Here is an 18,202-nt window from a genome sequence, read left to right as displayed (position 1 = left end):
TGCGTTGTGTCTGTCTGAGTGTGTGCCCTGAGAAAACAGTGAGGCATGAAGCGGTAGTGTGTATTTCTGTGTTTTGTGTTTTATAACATACTCATTTATACCTGCAAAGTAACTACTAACTAAAGTTTTCAAATAATTGTAGTGGAGTAATGAGTAAAAACACAACATTTGCCTCTGAGATGTAGTGGAGTAGAAGTTAAAAGTATAGACAATTGCAAATACTCCAGTAAAGTAAGAGTAACAGAACAGAAGCAGCAACACAGTGAAATAAAATTATTACCATTATAATTTAATTATATATATAATTATAATAATAATAATAATAATAGGCTCTTAATTTAACTATTTATATATATTTGTAAACTTCTGGAATGGGAGAAATCAAGCCATGAATATAACGAGATGTCTGTCCTTACAGATAGATAGCTCACAACGTGTCTTCATTGAAAGACGTGAAAAACAAGCCCAAAGTCGCTTATAATAAGCAGACATGGCAACAGCGAGAGAGATGAACTAAGGCTGCCTGCTGGTAGCAGCCTGTTCTCTCTCTCGCTCTCTCTCTCTCTGCTACACTATAAACATGCTGCGCACTGCTTAGATGAAATACAGCATTTAGAGGTTAGATTTACAGGAACAACACAGTTACAATTTCATTATTATTATTGGCCTAAAGGAGAGAATCCCTTGGCCAGGCTGAAAGTAAAACTCAAATATCCCATTAAACAGAACAATGACGATCGGCGGGCCAATGCGGGGGGTCTCTGAGGTGTGAACGGCTCTTGCCTGGGGGAGAAAGGGTAAGACCGGTCCAAATAGCCTAAATAAAACGTCTGGGATGGTATATATATAGCTAATTTCATGTATACAAAACGTTTCAGATTAAAGAAAAAACAGAGATGATTTGAATCGAATATTTAGGATAAGTCATGAAAGGGGAACTTCCTCAGAGCTTCATGAGAGAAGATAATCCACTTTACATTCTCAAAAACGACCAGAATGACGGGTTAGTCACGCGAGTGTTAACAGACTACGGGGATAAGGATAAGGATAATTCCTTTTAACAGGTCGTTAATGAAAGTCCTTGCGGGCTTGGTTCCAATGAAAACCTGTGAGCAATTAGGAGTTAAGAGTCTTGCTCAGGGACAAATTTCATTTCATCGACACATATGCTGGCCTGGCCTGGAATCGAACCTGGGGCAACCAGAGGCTCCCTAGGCGGGCTCACTAACCACTCAGCTATGCTCGCCCCTAGGGAGAAAAACCCTGCCGTTTACTTTGTTTATGTGCGGCTCCTCCTCTGTCTGTGTTCGCTCACTGCGCAGTGCGCTCTGCGCTGTGCGCTCTGCGCTGTGCTGTGCAACAGCAGCAGGAGAGGAGAGGGGGGGAGTTGCGTGGTTTAGACGGACAGTTTGAGGATCCAATGGAGCTGGGAGGTTTTGTCAGAGGTGCTTTTTAAAGGGGCCACACCATGAATTTCATTTTTTTTGGGGGGGGGGGTATTTTTTGGGCTCCCCAGTGTCTCTTGTACCCCAAAATATATATTTTTTTAACATTCAGTCATTCATTCTCATTTCAGAGATTTTCAGAATGGGCGTGTCTGAACAGGCCATTTCAGAATGGCAATGCAAGTGACATCACTTGCCTTGCCGTTGCATTGATGATGGCCAGACAAAATTGCTCAGTAGCCCCCCCCTGCCCAAAAGGACGTTTTGGTATTGCAGCTGAAAGTGCTGTATAAGCCAGAGACAATTGACTTGGGATGAGTATATCTGAGTGATGATTTAGGCTCAAACCTTTTGAAAAAGGTTTGAGGGACATACACCATATGATATTAAATATCAAATATTTTTTTTAAATTCATGGTGTAGATCCTTTAATACTTTTCATTGGTTCCCTTTTTTTTTACACAGACGTAAAGGGTGTTCAATAGCGCTGAAAATCGAGTTAGCTGGTTCCTGCTGGACAGCGACAATATAATAAATGTATATAACATGCATAATATATAACATATATAATATATAACATATTCCTCCCTTAAAAGACCAGTAACAGGGTGATCAAAAGATTTACATTTGTATGTGAACCTACATTGGGCATATATATATATATATATATATATATATATATATATATATATATATATATATATATATATACACTATCCATATTTATATTATTTATATAAATTATAAACACTTCTACAATCTCATCCATATGAACTCTTCTTTCTTTTCACTTGCTAGCATCATTTGCTTCCACGCATTTCACTCATTTCCATTTCCTATCCACTCATCTGCACTACCATCAGTTGCTCACATTCCCAAACTATGTTATAACTACCAATGCCAACAACATCAATCACCTACATAGCAGAAATCACACGCATCACACAGACCAACAATCCACCACATGCCATAATATGGCCTGCCCCCACAAACCTGCATCCCACAAACATCCAGCCACTGCCAACTCTCTGTTTACCATGACATCTATGTCATTCATTCTTGTTTCTGTTTCCTACATTTAAAATAATATATATATATATTATTTCAAAAGATTTAAACAAAAACAATACTTTGCATCAATTAAGAACAATGTCAACATTTTTCTAAAGTATTTTACAAATAAAAAAATAAAATAATAATAATACAAAAAATAATATGGTGCATGTCCATGGTGATCTTGCATAGAAGGGATTGGAATGCCAATTGGTGTTGGCTTGGAGGCGGTCAGCAGGGCCACTGTGGCTCTGCGACGCTGTCAATCACAGGACACCTGGCTTGATATTTTGAGGGCAAAAGAAAGGCCAAAAATGTCAAGGGGGGGGGGGGTAAGAGAAAGCTTGCCTAGAGCGCTAACCGGGCCTGCTACTGTCTACATCTGTGAGCAGATACAAGACATTCTTTGTGTGTTTCCAGATGAAGTTCACAGATATCAGTGATCTTACTTTGTGTCTGGAGGTCCAGGTTCATTACTGAAGTTGGGCATAAATCCTTTAGACCAGTCACTCTGTATAGACACACAGCTGGGTGTTGGAGACTCTGGTCTGTGGCAAACAGACATAAGTAACATTATTAATAGCATCATAACCTGTTCATACTACAAAACTAAAGTATTAAGAGCCAGAATATTATATACATCATGATCTGTGCTCAGTAGAGTTTCATAATAACTAAATCATGTGTTGTTTTCTGTGTGTTTTACATTCTGACCTGTGATCAGTAGAGTGCTGTTCATCTTTGAAGTCAATAAATCCACCCTTGGACCGGTCACTCTTCATGGAGACACAGCTGGGTACAGGAGACCCTGATCTCTGATGATGGACCCTGATAGAAAGAGGGGATGAACATTATTTACTTTATTTATATTCAATCATACAATCCATGTGGAATCCATCAGTCTCTATTGACGGACTGGACTGCAACACCTATATAGGCGGGTGCATATATGAAAAAAAAAGCACCTTACCCCAAAAAAATTGGAACAAAAGGTTTCTCAACTGTTTTCTGTAGTATGTGGTGTCCTGAATAACATACTAAAAGTCTACCAAAGTTTGATCACTGGAAAGGTGTTATTTTCAAGATGGCGTCCACGATGCCCAAAAAATCATTAAAACAGCCTAACTCCTTCATTATTTATCCTAGACAAGTACTTTTTGTGTCTAACCGTATGTTTTTGGGGCCTAGGAATCCATTGGTCCAAATTGCAGAGATACAATTAGATAATTGTGAATTCCAATATTTAGTTTGTGACTCTATTAAAACCCTTTGAAATGGTCTCCCATTTCAAGTTAACAAGTACAACAATGCCATGCAGGAATTCAATGATCTCATCTACACGACCAGTGAGCAACACAGAGAATCCACAGATTCCAGGATGAAACGAGATCACGCTGTAAAAACACTACATTTGCCTCTGAGATGTAGTGGAGTAGAAGTTAAAAGTATAGACAATTGCAAATACTCCAGTAAAGTAAGAGTAACAGAACAGAAGCAGCAACACAGTGAAATAAAATTATTACCATTATAATTTAATTATATATATAATAATAATAATAATAATAATAATAGGCTCTTAATTTAACTATTTATATATATTTGTAAACTTCTGGAATGGGAGAAATCAAGCCATGAATATAACGAGATGTCTGTCCTTACAGATAGATAGCTCACAACGTGTCTTCATTGAAAGACGTGAAAAACAAGCCCAAAGTCGCTTATAATAAGCAGACATGGCAACAGCGAGAGAGATGAACTAAGGCTGCCTGCTGGTAGCAGCCTGTTCTCTCTCTCGCTCTCTCTCTCTCTGCTACACTATAAACATGCTGCACACTGCTTAGATGAAATACAGCATTTAGAGGTTAGATTTACAGGAACAACACAGTTACAATTTCATTATTATTATTGGCCTAAAGGAGAGAATCCCTTGGCCAGGCTGAAAGTAAAACTCAAATATCCCATTAAACAGAACAATGACGATCGGCGGGCCAATGCGGGGGGTCTCTGAGGTGTGAACGGCTCTTGCCTGGGGGAGAAAGGGTAAGACCGGTCCAAATAGCCTAAATAAAACGTCTGGGATGGTATATATATAGCTAATTTCATGTATACAAAACGTTTCAGATTAAAGAAAAAACAGAGATGATTTGAATCGAATATTTAGGATAAGTCATGAAAGGGGAACTTCCTCAGAGCTTCATGAGAGAAGATAATCCACTTTACATTCTCAAAAACGACCAGAATGACGGGTTAGTCACGCGAGTGTTAACAGACTACGGGGATAAGGATAAGGATAATTCCTTTTAACAGGTCGTTAATGAAAGTCCTTGCGGGCTTGGTTCCAATGAAAACCTGTGAGCAATTAGGAGTTAAGAGTCTTGCTCAGGGACAAATTTCATTTCATCGACACATATGCTGGCCTGGCCTGGAATCGAACCTGGGGCAACCAGAGGCTCCCTAGGCGGGCTCACTAACCACTCAGCTATGCTCGCCCCTAGGGAGAAAAACCCTGCCGTTTACTTTGTTTATGTGCGGCTCCTCCTCTGTCTGTGTTCGCTCACTGCGCAGTGCGCTCTGCGCTGTGCGCTCTGCGCTGTGCTGTGCAACAGCAGCAGGAGAGGAGAGGGGGGGAGTTGCGTGGTTTAGACGGACAGTTTGAGGATCCAATGGAGCTGGGAGGTTTTGTCAGAGGTGCTTTTTAAAGGGGCCACACCATGAATTTCATTTTTCTTTGGGGGGGGGGTATTTTTTGGGCTCCCCAGTGTCTCTTGTACCCCAAAATATATATTTTTTTAACATTCAGTCATTCATTCTCATTTCAGAGATTTTCAGAATGGGCGTGTCTGAACAGGCCATTTCAGAATGGCAATGCAAGTGACATCACTTGCCTTGCCATTGCATTGATGATGGCCAGACAAAATTGCTCAGTAGCCCCCCCCTGCCCAAAAGGACGTTTTGGTATTGCAGCTGAAAGTGCTGTATAAGCCAGAGACAATTGACTTGGGATGAGTATATCTGAGTGATGATTTAGGCTCAAACCTTTTGAAAAAGGTTTGAGGGACATACACCATATGATATTAAATATCAAATATTTTTTTTAAATTCATGGTGTAGATCCTTTAATACTTTTCATTGGTTCCCTTTTTTTTTACACAGACGTAAAGGGTGTTCAATAGCGCTGAAAATCGAGTTAGCTGGTTCCTGCTGGACAGCGACAATATAATAAATGTATATAACATGCATAATATATAACATATATAATATATAACATATTCCTCCCTTAAAAGACCAGTAACAGGGTGATCAAAAGATTTACATTTGTATGTGAACCTACATTGGGCATATATATATATATATATATATATATATATATATATATATATATATATATATATATATATATATATATATATATATATATATATATACTATCCATATTTATATTATTTATATAAATTATAAACACTTCTACAATCTCATCCATATGAACTCTTCTTTCTTTTCACTTGCTAGCATCATTTGCTTCCACGCATTTCACTCATTTCCATTTCCTATCCACTCATCTGCACTACCATCAGTTGCTCACATTCCCAAACTATGTTATAACTACCAATGCCAACAACATCAATCACCTACATAGCAGAAATCACACGCATCACACAGACCAACAATCCACCACATGCCATAATATGGCCTGCCCCCACAAACCTGCATCCCACAAACATCCAGCCACTGCCAACTCTCTGTTTACCATGACATCTATGTCATTCATTCTTGTTTCTGTTTCCTACATTTAAAATAATATATATATATATTATTTCAAAAGATTTAAACAAAAACAATACTTTGCATCAATTAAGAACAATGTCAACATTTTTCTAAAGTATTTTACAAATAAAAAAATAAAATAATAATAATACAAAAAATAATATGGTGCATGTCCATGGTGATCTTGCATAGAAGGGATTGGAATGCCAATTGGTGTTGGCTTGGAGGCGGTCAGCAGGGCCACTGTGGCTCTGCGACGCTGTCAATCACAGGACACCTGGCTTGATATTTTGAGGGCAAAAGAAAGGCCAAAAATGTCAAGGGGGGGGGGGGTAAGAGAAAGCTTGCCTAGAGCGCTAACCGGGCCTGCTACTGTCTACATCTGTGAGCAGATACAAGACATTCTTTGTGTGTTTCCAGATGAAGTTCACAGATATCAGTGATCTTACTTTGTGTCTGGAGGTCCAGGTTCATTACTGAAGTTGGGCATAAATCCTTTAGACCAGTCACTCTGTATAGACACACAGCTGGGTGTTGGAGACTCTGGTCTGTGGCAAACAGACATAAGTAACATTATTAATAGCATCATAACCTGTTCATACTACAAAACTAAAGTATTAAGAGCCAGAATATTATATACATCATGATCTGTGCTCAGTAGAGTTTCATAATAACTAAATCATGTGTTGTTTTCTGTGTGTTTTACATTCTGACCTGTGATCAGTAGAGTGCTGTTCATCTTTGAAGTCAATAAATCCACCCTTGGACCGGTCACTCTTCATGGAGACACAGCTGGGTACAGGAGACCCTGATCTCTGATGATGGACCCTGATAGAAAGAGGGGATGAACATTATTTACTTTATTTATATTCAATCATACAATCCATGTGGAATCCATCAGTCTCTATTGACGGACTGGACTGCAACACCTATATAGGCGGGTGCATATATGAAAAAAAAAGCACCTTACCCCAAAAAAATTGGAACAAAAGGTTTCTCAACTGTTTTCTGTAGTATGTGGTGTCCTGAATAACATACTAAAAGTCTACCAAAGTTTGATCACTGGAAAGGTGTTATTTTCAAGATGGCGTCCACGATGCCCAAAAAATCATTAAAACAGCCTAACTCCTTCATTATTTATCCTAGACAAGTACTTTTTGTGTCTAACCGTATGTTTTTGGGGCCTAGGAATCCATTGGTCCAAATTGCAGAGATACAATTAGATAATTGTGAATTCCAATATTTAGTTTGTGACTCTATTAAAACCCTTTGAAATGGTCTCCCATTTCAAGTTAACAAGTACAACAATGCCATGCAGGAATTCAATGATCTCATCTACACGACCAGTGAGCAACACAGAGAATCCACAGATTCCAGGATGAAACGAGATCACGCTGACTCTAGACCCATCTCTGAGAAACATTGTGACTGGTGTAGTCGCCAAAGAAGACGTGAATGTTCATGAGTTTGAGACTGTTGGGAATGAGTTCATTGAAAAAAATGTTGGAAAGCCCATTTTTGGGATCTCATTCAAACGCAAAGACCGGGCAAAAACCCTTGCAGATGAGTCTAGCGTCAAAGTTACCAAAGACCGAACCATTGATCCTGCTCTGTTGCTCCAACGATTTCTGATTATGTCAAAAACCGGAGACCTTTCACTGGAAGATGTAATGACCTATGAGCTCAGCCCATTCCCTGCAGCCCTGTTTGAAGCCTAATAAATATTCCGTAAGGCTGACAAACCCCAACTAGCTCAGGCAGTGACTGAACTGTCAAGCGAGGAATCAAAGAAAACTATACTGGATTCTATCCCACCAACTGAACAGTATGTCCTTGATGGTGGCTCCCTGATTCATCGCTTGCCATGGAAAATGGGTGACAGTTATGGTGTCATTGCACAGTCCTATGCTGACTTTACCATACACCAATATGGTAAAGCAGCTGTAATTTTTGATGGTTATAGTGACAGTCCTTCCATCAAAGACAATACGCATCAGCGACGTGGGCAAAACACCCACCCAATCGTTAGCTTCACTGCACAAACTGAGTTTGTGGGAAGAAAGGATGACTTCCTATCCAGATCTTGTAACAAACAAGGACTTATTAAGCTTGTGACTGAGGAACTGCAGAAGGGCTGCACTGTTATCAATGCACCAGGGGATACAGACGTGGACATTGTCAAGGTTGCAATCAAGGCGTCACAACATCAGCCCACAACCTTGATAGGGGAAGATACAGACTTGCTCGTTCTTCTTCTCTACTATGCTGAGAAGAACAATAGAGGCCTCTATTTTCGTTCGGACAAATCCAAAGTTCCTAAAGTGTATGACATCAGCGAGATGAAACAAGTCCTGGGTAGAGACTTGTGTTCTCAGTTGCTGTTTATTCATGCTTTCACGGGATGTGATACAACGTCACGCAGTTTTGGTGTTGGCAAAATGTCAGCGTTCCAGAAACTTGTGAAGGGTCAATCAACCATCCAGACCTGTGCGAATGGGTTTCTGCTCCCAAATCAAGCAAAAAATGTGGTAGAGGACCTTGGGAGCAAGGCAATGGCAGTTATGTTTGGTGGCAAGAATACAGATTCACTTTCATCTTTGCGCTACAAACTTCTTAGCAAGAAAATTGTGTCTGCCAAATCATTTGTCAACCCAGAACATCTCCCTCCAACAGAGTCCTCGACTAAATATCACTGCCAAAGAGTTTATTACCAGATCATGGTGTGGACTGAAATGGAGAGTGACATGAATCCGGTGGATTGGGGATGGAGATTGGAGGACAATCACTTTGTGCCAGTTATGACCAATAAAACTGCTGCCCCAGAAAGCCTCCTGCATATGGTCCACTGTAATTGCAAAACTGCCTGCCAAACATAACAGTGTAGTAGCAGACAATACGGACTGCCATGTATGCCTGCTTGTGGACCATGTCAAGTCGAGAATTGTGAGAATCCGCATAATCAACCTTTATGGGAGGAAGAGTGTGATAACTCATTGTAAATCTGGTGTGGATCCAAGAAAAAGAGAAAAGAAAAGAAAAATACAAACAAATATTTAAAGAAAATACAAAAAATACAAAAACAATATAAAATACAAAAGCATGAAAGAAAAAAGTAAAAAAAAATAGGGGTTAGCGGTACTGAGCCTTCACGCGGCGGCCCTGTTTTGACTAATTTCACAGTACCACGCAGTAATAATGCATTTATTCCCAAAATACATTGTTGAAAGCTTCAACAGAATTTTAATTATAAGTAAAATCACCAATGCTGGGCGTTATGTCACGTGGAAAAGGAGAAATGTCCATTTATATTGGACAAGTTTCTTAATTCTTTACATAAATACCCTTATAACCAATTTTTTAATACATAATTGTACTTATCAATACATAATTGTACTTATAATCACTTCACTATAATTTATATAAGCTAATTGGATTTCTAGATCACCAAAACATAGGGTTAGACACCAAAATTACTGTCTCTCTGTAATTATACTGATGAATAATGGAGTAATGGTCTTTTAAGGAACTGGCGGCGGCCATCTTGACAATTTTACATTTCTAGTGGTCCGATTTTGGTAGACTTTTGATATGTTATTAAGTACACCTGATACTACAATAAACCATTGAGAAACCTTTTGTTCAATTTTTTTTTGGGTCAAACCATATCTGCACCCACCTAGTATGGAAGATGGACCAGCAGATTCCCAGAAACCCAGACAAAAACATCTATTCATATCGCCCACCGTCCTGTCATGTTCAGGTTCGGTTAGACTGGGAACAGAGGTGGACGAAGGACTCAACCCCAGTACTTGAGTGCAGATATTACTGGTCAAATTTTCTCCACTACAAGTAAAAGTAGCTCAGTCAAAATGTTACTCAAGTAAGAGTAAAAAAGTAATTGCTTTTAAATATACTTAAGTATTCAAAAGTACATGCTTTTAAAAATACTTAAAGTACTACTAAAAGTAAAAGTCCTTTGAAGTCCTTGACTACCTCGAGCACTGTCCCGTCGGCAGTGGCAATGATGTCCTCTGTGTTAAATACCAATACTTTAGTTTTCTTGGCATTGAGCTTGAGGCCGATCTTCCTGAACTCCATTTCTACTGCCAGTAGTAGTTCCCTTACATTCTCTGCTGTGTCCGAGACTCGGGAAATATCATCTGCATAGTCAATGATAGTAATCATGATGGGAGTTACTAGCTTAGTCTTCCTCGGGACCAGCGTGAACCTGCCTCAGAAGATTATTATTTTCTCATGAGGAAATAACAGGAGTCACACATGAGCTGCACTCAGATCACATTAATTATATTCCAGTTCTTCATGTACTTTGGTGATAAAGAAAATCTATTCGGTACAAATTCTCAGATCCAAGGCCATCAACCGTGACCTTTTTTGTCAAGATACAATAACATTCAACTTCAAAGATTAGGACATGGAGCTAACTTTAAACTGAGGCCATCTGTTCTAAAAAATAATAATACATAAATTGAATGCATAGAGTAACGAAGGTCATGAAGGGCATTTTGATTACAGTGATTACACATATTTCTTTCAAAAGATCATAAGTAACATCTGGTGATATGACAAGTATTTTATTGCCAACTGACATTCATCAGGTATTTCTGATTAAGGGGTTAAAACTTGGTTGATGTGTGTCTGACTTGTTGTTGAGTACCCTACCCACCCAACATAGATAGGCATCCATGCCTGCAGAGATGGTGGTTGCAGAGAGGCAGGTGTTGTTTGTAAGGCATGTGGTTAGGTTGACGGTTTCAACATCTGTCATTTCTCAGTGCTAGACGGGACTTACAGCCTTCTTTGTGACCACATCCTCTGCTCTCGTGAGAGCAGACGATGTTTCATATGTACCCACACGCACAACCGTTAACTTCCCCTTGTCAAAACAAGATGACGCCGACATGCACATCGGCGAGTGTCACCCTGTCTAAACAAGATGGCAGAGAGACACCAGTTCAGCTTATAGGACTGAATGACTAAAACATCACCAAACGTCATTAAAAGTTTGATCAAATAAAGCTGCAGAGCCCAACACCTTACCTCCTAGGCCTGAGGTACCGTACATACAGTATATCCTCAAAGTAAGAGCTAGGCCTGACCAGGTTCTGCCCGACTGGCACCTCTATTATACAATACAGAATCAGCGTTAAATCAGAATCCCGGTAGCAGATAGGTAATATAAACCACAGTAACGGTTGTGCATAAACCTCTGATTGTTATAAAACCAGAAACACACTTTGAAACTCCTACCTCCTCTGGAGACACAAGAAAAGAAAAAAATAAATACAAAAAAAAATAAATAAATAAATAAATAAATAAAAAACTATAAAATACAAAAGCATGAAAGAAAAAAGTTAGGGGTTAGCGGTACTGAGCTTTCACGCGGTGGCCCTGTTTTCACTAATTTCAGTACCACGCAGTAATAATGCATTTATTCCCAAAATAAATTGTTGAAAGCTTCAACAGAATTTGAATTACAAGTAAAATCACCAATGCTGGGCATTATGTCACGTGGAAAAGGAGAAATGTTTCTTAATTCTTTACATAAATACCCTTATAACCAATTTTTTTATACATAATTGTACTTATCGTTATCAATACATAATTGTACTTATAATCACAAAATTACTTGTCTAGGATGAATAATGGAGGAGTAATGGTCTTTTAAGGAAGGCGGCCATCTTGAAAATTTTACATTTCTAGTGGTCCGATTTTGGTAGACTTTTGATATGTTATTAAGTACTCCTGATACTACAATAAACCATTGAGAAACCTTTTGTTCCAATTTTTTTGGGGTCAAACCATATCTGCACCCGCCTAATACTGCCCTGCCAAGGTAAAGTGCAGTAACTACGTTTTTGGACACACTGACTTATTTGTGTATCCCAAAGGTCAAATTAGCCTTTGTGATTTTGGGGGATAAACAATTACCTCAAGAACAGATGTAAAATTAGTGTAATATCACTTATATGCCGATATCTCATTTGGCTGACCAGTTGAATCACTTCTAAACCCATTTTCAGTGATTTATTTTCCCGTAATTACTGCACTTTACCTTGGCAGGGCAGTATAGTTTACTGAGACACTAGACTGTCTCTCTGTATTCTCTGATCCTATAGTTTACTGAGACACTACACTGTCTCTCTGTATTCTATGATCCTATAGTTTACTGAGACACTAAACTGTATCTCTGTATTCTATGATCCTATAGTTTACTGAGACACTACACTGTCTCTCTGTATTCTATGATCGTATAGTTTACTGAGACACTACACTGTCTCTCTGTATTATCTGATCCTATAGTTTACTGACACAGTACACTGTCTCTCTGTATACTATGATCCTATAGTTTACTGAGACACTACACTGTCTCTCTGTATTCTATAATCCTATAGTTTACTGAGACACTACACTGTCTCTCTGTATTCTATGATCGTATAGTTTACTGAGACACTACACATGTCTCTCTGTATTCTATGATCCTATAGTTTACTGAGACACTACACTGTCTCTCTGTATTCTATGATCCTATAGTTTACTGAGACACTACACTGTCTCTCTGTATTCTATGATCCTATAGTTTACTGATACACTACACAGTCTCTCTGTATTCTATGATCCTATAGTTTACTGAGACACTATTTTGTCTCTCTGTATTCTATGATCCTATAGTTTACGGATACACTACACTGTCTCTCTGTATTCTATGATCCTATAGTTTACTGAGACACTACTGTCTCTCTTTATTCTGTGATCCTATAGTTTACTGAGACACTACACTGTCTCTCTGTATTCTATGATCCTATAGTTTACTGAGACACTACTGTCTCTCTGTATTCTATGATCCTATAGTTTACAGAGACACTACACTGTCTCTATGTATTCTATGATCCTATAGTTTACTGAGACAATACACTGTCTCTATGTATTCTATGATCCTATAGTTTACTGAGACACTACACTGTCTCTCTGTATTCTCTGATCATATAGTTTGCTGAGACACTACACTGTCTCTCTGTATTCTCTGATCATATAGTTTACAGAGACACTACACTGTCTATCTTTATTCTATGATCCTATAGTTTACTGAGACATTACACTGTCTCTCTGTATTCTATGATCCTATAGTTTACAGAGACATTACACTGTCTCTCTTTATTCTATGATCCTATAGTTTACTGAGACATTACACTGTCTCTCTGTATTCTATGATCCTATAGTTTACTGAGACATTACACTGTCTCTATGTATGCTATGATCCTATAGTTTACTGATACACTACACTGTCTCTATGTATGCTATGATCCTATAGTTTACTGAGACACTACACTGTCTCTCTGCATTCTATGAATGTTTTGACCTTGTTCGCTGTAAGTCACTCTGGATAAAGGGCTAATGCCTACAATGCAAATTAATTAGGGGGATCTTGACATGTCTCGAGAACCACTGATATACGTACAAGTGTTGGTTGGTTTGTTTGTTACACTCTCAGAGTTACAGACCTGTAAGGGTGCATTTGGTTCCATTAGTTACACGCTCAGAGTTATAGAACTGTAAGGGTCCATTTGGTTCCATTTGTACACTCTGAGAGCTACAGACCTGTAAGGGTCCATTTGGTTCCATTTGTACACTCTGAGTGTTACAGACCTGTAAGGGTCCATTTGGTTCCATTTGTACACTCTGAGAGTTACAGACCTGTAAGGGTCCAATTGGTTCCATGTTTACACTCTGAGAGTTACAGACCTGTAAGGGTCCATTTGGTTCTATTCTACAAGCTCCCGCGCTATGAGCTTGTAGATCTGCTATTTTTGAAAAATCGTGACAAAAATCCTATATTTTACTGATACACTACACTGTCTCTTTGTATTCTATGATCCTATAGTTTACTGATACAATACACTGTCTCTCTGTATTCTATGATCCTATAGTTTACTGAGACACTACACTGTCTCTCTGTATTCTATGATCCTATAGTTTACTGAAACACTACACTGTTTCTGTATTCTATGATCCTATAGTTTACTGAGACACTACACTGTCTCCTGTATTCTATGATCCTATAGTTTACTGAAACACTACACTGTTTCTGTATTCTATGATCCTATAGTTTACTGAGGCACTACACTGTCTCCTGTATTCTATGATCCTATAGTTTACTGAGACACTACACTGTCTCTCTGTATTCTATGATCCTATAGTTTACTGATAAACTACACTGTTTCTGTGTATTCTATATGATCCTATAGTTTACTGAGACACTACACTGTCTCTCTGTATTCTATGATCCTATAGTTTACTGATACACTACACTGTCTCTCTGTATTCTATATGATCCTATAGTTTACTGAGACACTATTGTCTCTCTGTATTCTATGATCCTATAGTTTACTGAGACACTACATTGTCTCTCTGTATTCTATGATCCTATAGTTTACTGAGAAACTACACTGTCTCTCTGTATTCTATATGATCCTATAGTTTACTGAGACACTACATTGTCTCTCTGTATTCTATGATCCTATAGTTTACTGATACACTACACTGTCTCTCTGTATTATATGATCCTATAGTTTACTGAGACACTACACTGTCTCTCTGTATTCTATATGATCCTATAGTTTACTGAGACACTACACTGTCTCTCTGTATTCTATGATCCTATAGTTTACTGAGACACTGCACTGTCACTCTGTATTCTATGATCCTATAGTTTACTGAAACACTAAACTGTCTCTCTATTATATGATCCTATAGTTTACTGATACACTACACTGTCTCTCTGTATTCTATGATCCTATAGTTTACTGAGACACTACACTGTCTCTCTGTATTCTATGATCCTAGTTTACTGAGACACTGCACTGTCTCTCTGTATTCTATATGATCCTATAGTTTACTGAGACGTCTCTCTGTATTCTATGATCCTATAGTTTACTGAGACACTGCACTGTCTCTCTGTATTCTATGATCCTATAGTTTACTGAAACACTACATTGTCTCTCTGCATTCTATGATCCTATAGTTTACTGAGACACTACACTGTCTCTCTGTATTCTATGATCCTATAGTTTACTGAAACACTACATTGTCTCTCTGCATTCTATGATCCTATAGTTTACTGAAACACTACATTGTCTCTCTGCATTCTATGATCCTATAGTTTACTGAGACACTACACTGTCTCTCTGTATTCTATGATCCTATAGTTTACTGAAACACTAAACTGTCTCTCTATTATATGATCCTATAGTTTACTGAGTATCTCAAATACTTTGGACAGTGTGATGCTTTGAATTTATTAAGAACTGAAAATAAACACTATTAATAGCATCATAACCTGTTAATACTACAAGACTAAAGTTTTAAGAGCCAGAATATTATGTACATCAAGATCTGTGCTCAGTAGAGTTTCATATTAACTAAATCATGTGTTGTTTTCTGTGTGTTTTACATTCTGACCTGTAATCAGTAGAGTGGTGTTCATCTTTGAAGTCAATAAATCCACCCTTGGACCGGTCACTCTTCATGGAGACACAGCTGGGTACAGGAGACCCTGATCTCTGATGATGGACCCTGATAGAAAGAGGGGATGAACATTATTTACTTTATTTATATTCAATCATACAATCCATGTGGAATCCATCAGTCTCTATTGATGGACTGGACTGTAACACCTATAGTTTACTGAGACACTAGACTGTCTCTCTGTATTCTCTGATCATATAGTTTACTGAGACACTAAACTGTATCTCTGTATTCTATGATCCTATAGTTTAGTGAGACACTACACTGTCTCTCTGTATTCTATGATCCTATAGTTTACTGAGAAACTACACTGTCTCTCTGTATTCTATGATCCTATAGTTTACTGAGACACTAAACTGTATCTCTGTATTCTATGATCCTATAGTTTACTGAGACACTACACTGTCTCTCTGTATTCTATGATCCTATAGTTTACTGGGACACTACACTGTCTCTCTGTATTCTATGATCCTATAGTTTACTGGGACACTACACTGTCTCTCTGTATTCTATGATCCTATAGTTTACTGAGACACTACACTGTCTCTCTGTATTCTATGATCCTATAGTTTACTGAAACACTACACTGTCTCTGTATTCTATGATCCTATAGTTTACTGAGACACTACACTGTCTCCTGTATTCTATGATCCTATAGTTTACTGAGACACTACACTGTCTCTCTGTATTCTATGATCCTATAGTTTACTGGGACACTACACTGTCTCTCTGTATTCTATGATCCTATAGTTTACTGAAACACTAAACTGTCTCTCTGTATTCTATGATCCTATAGTTTACTGATACACTACACTGTCTCTCTGTATTCTATGATCCTATAGTTTACTGATACACTACACTGTTTCTGTGTATTCTATATGATCCTATAGTTTACTGAGACACTGCACTGTCTCTCTGTATTCTCTGATCCTATAGTTTACTGATACACTAAACTGTCTCTCTGTATTCTATGATCCTATAGTTTACTGATACACTACATTGTCTCTCTGTATTATCTGATCCTATAGTTTACTGATACACTAAACTGTCTCTCTGTATTCTATGATCCTATAGTTTACTGAGACATTACACTGTCTCTATGTATGCTATGATCCTATAGTTTACTGAGACATTACACTGTCTCTATGTATGCTATGATCCTATAGTTTACTGAGACATTACACTGTCTCTATGTATGCTATGATCCTATAGTTTACTGAGACGCTACACTGTCTCTATGTATGCTATGATCCTATAGTTTACTGAGACACTACACTGTCTCTATGTATGCTATGATCCTATAGTTTACTGAGACACTACACTGTCTCTATGTATGCTATGATCCTATAGTTTACTGAGACACTACACTGTCTCTATGTATTCTATGAATGTTTTGACCTTGTTCGCTGTAAGTCACTCTGGATAAAGGGCTAATGCCTACATTGCAAATTAATTAGGGGGATCTTGACATGTCTCGAGAACCACTGATATACGTACAAGTGTTGGTTGGTTTGTTTGTTACACTCTCAGAGTTACAGACCTGTAAGGGTGCATTTGGTTCCATTAGTTACACTCTCAGAGTTACAGACCTGTAAGGGTCCATTTGGTTCCATTTGTACACTCTGAGAGCTACAGACCTGTAAGGGTCCATTTGGTTCCATTTGTACACTCTGAGAGTTACAGACCTGTAATGGTACATTTCGTTCCATTTGTACACTCTCAGAGTTACAGACCCGTAAGGGTCCATTTGGTTCCATTTGTACACTCTCAGAGTTACAGACCCGTAAGGGTCCATTTGGTTCCATTTGTACACTCTGAGAGTTACAGACCTGTAATGGTACATTTCGTTCCATTTGTACACTCTCAGAGTTACAGACCCGTAAGGGTCCATTTGGTTCCATTTGTACACTCTCAGAGTTACAGACCCGTAAGGGTCCATTTGGTTCCATTTGTACACTCTGAGAGCTACAGACCTGTAAGGGATCATTTGGTTCCATTTGTACACTCGGAGAGTTACAGACCTGTAAGGGTCCAATTGGTTCCATGTTTACACTCTGAGAGTTACAGACCTGTAAGGGTCCATTTGGTTCTATTCTACAAGCTCCCGCGCTATGAGCTTGTAGATCTGCTATTTTTGAAAAATCGTGACAAAAATCCTATATTTTACTGAGACACTACACTGTCTCTCTGTATTCTATGATCCTATAGTTTACTGAGACACTACACTGTCTCTCTGTATTCTATGATCCTATAGTTTACTGAGGCACTACATTGTCTCTCTGTATTCTATGATCCTATAGTTTACTGAGACACTACATTGTCTCTCTGTATTCTATGATCCTATAGTTTACTGATACACTACACTGTCTCTCTGTATTCTATGATCCTATAGTTTA

General features: G+C 38.4%; 2 protein-coding genes across 11 annotated transcripts in view; one reads left to right on the top strand and one right to left on the bottom strand.

The window, feature by feature from the left end:
- Window positions 1-18,202, top strand: part of LOC308086080 (uncharacterized protein) — a 499,718-nt gene that overhangs the window by 84,358 nt on the left and 397,158 nt on the right. The window lies entirely within an intron of this gene.
- LOC308086062 (uncharacterized protein) overlaps window positions 1-18,202 on the bottom strand; it is an 82,297-nt gene that overhangs the window by 49,190 nt on the left and 14,905 nt on the right. For 3 of the 10 annotated variants that reach the window (XM_080429403.1, XM_080429405.1, XM_080429408.1), the window contains 5 exons: window positions 15,741-15,854; window positions 6,978-7,091; window positions 6,713-6,811; window positions 3,213-3,326; window positions 2,948-3,046 (listed from right to left, as the gene is read on the bottom strand). The exons of 2 other annotated variants lie outside the window; for them this stretch is intronic. In XM_080429403.1, the coding sequence (XP_080285529.1) occupies window positions 2,948-3,046; window positions 3,213-3,326; window positions 6,713-6,811; window positions 6,978-7,091; window positions 15,741-15,854 (540 nt within the window). The remainder of the gene's footprint in view (window positions 1-2,947; window positions 3,047-3,212; window positions 3,327-6,712; window positions 6,812-6,977; window positions 7,092-15,740; window positions 15,855-18,202) is intronic. 5 more of the 10 variants (XM_080429409.1, XM_080429410.1, XM_080429412.1 and 2 more) reach the window with 3 other exon arrangements.

This window comes from Gymnoscopelus braueri (genome assembly GCF_963280865.1).
Source record: "Gymnoscopelus braueri genome assembly, chromosome: 5".
NCBI classification, from domain to species: Eukaryota; Metazoa; Chordata; class Actinopteri; order Myctophiformes; family Myctophidae; genus Gymnoscopelus; species Gymnoscopelus braueri.
Note: the sequence above shows the minus strand (reverse complement) of the source record. Positions and strands in the feature narration are given on the sequence as shown.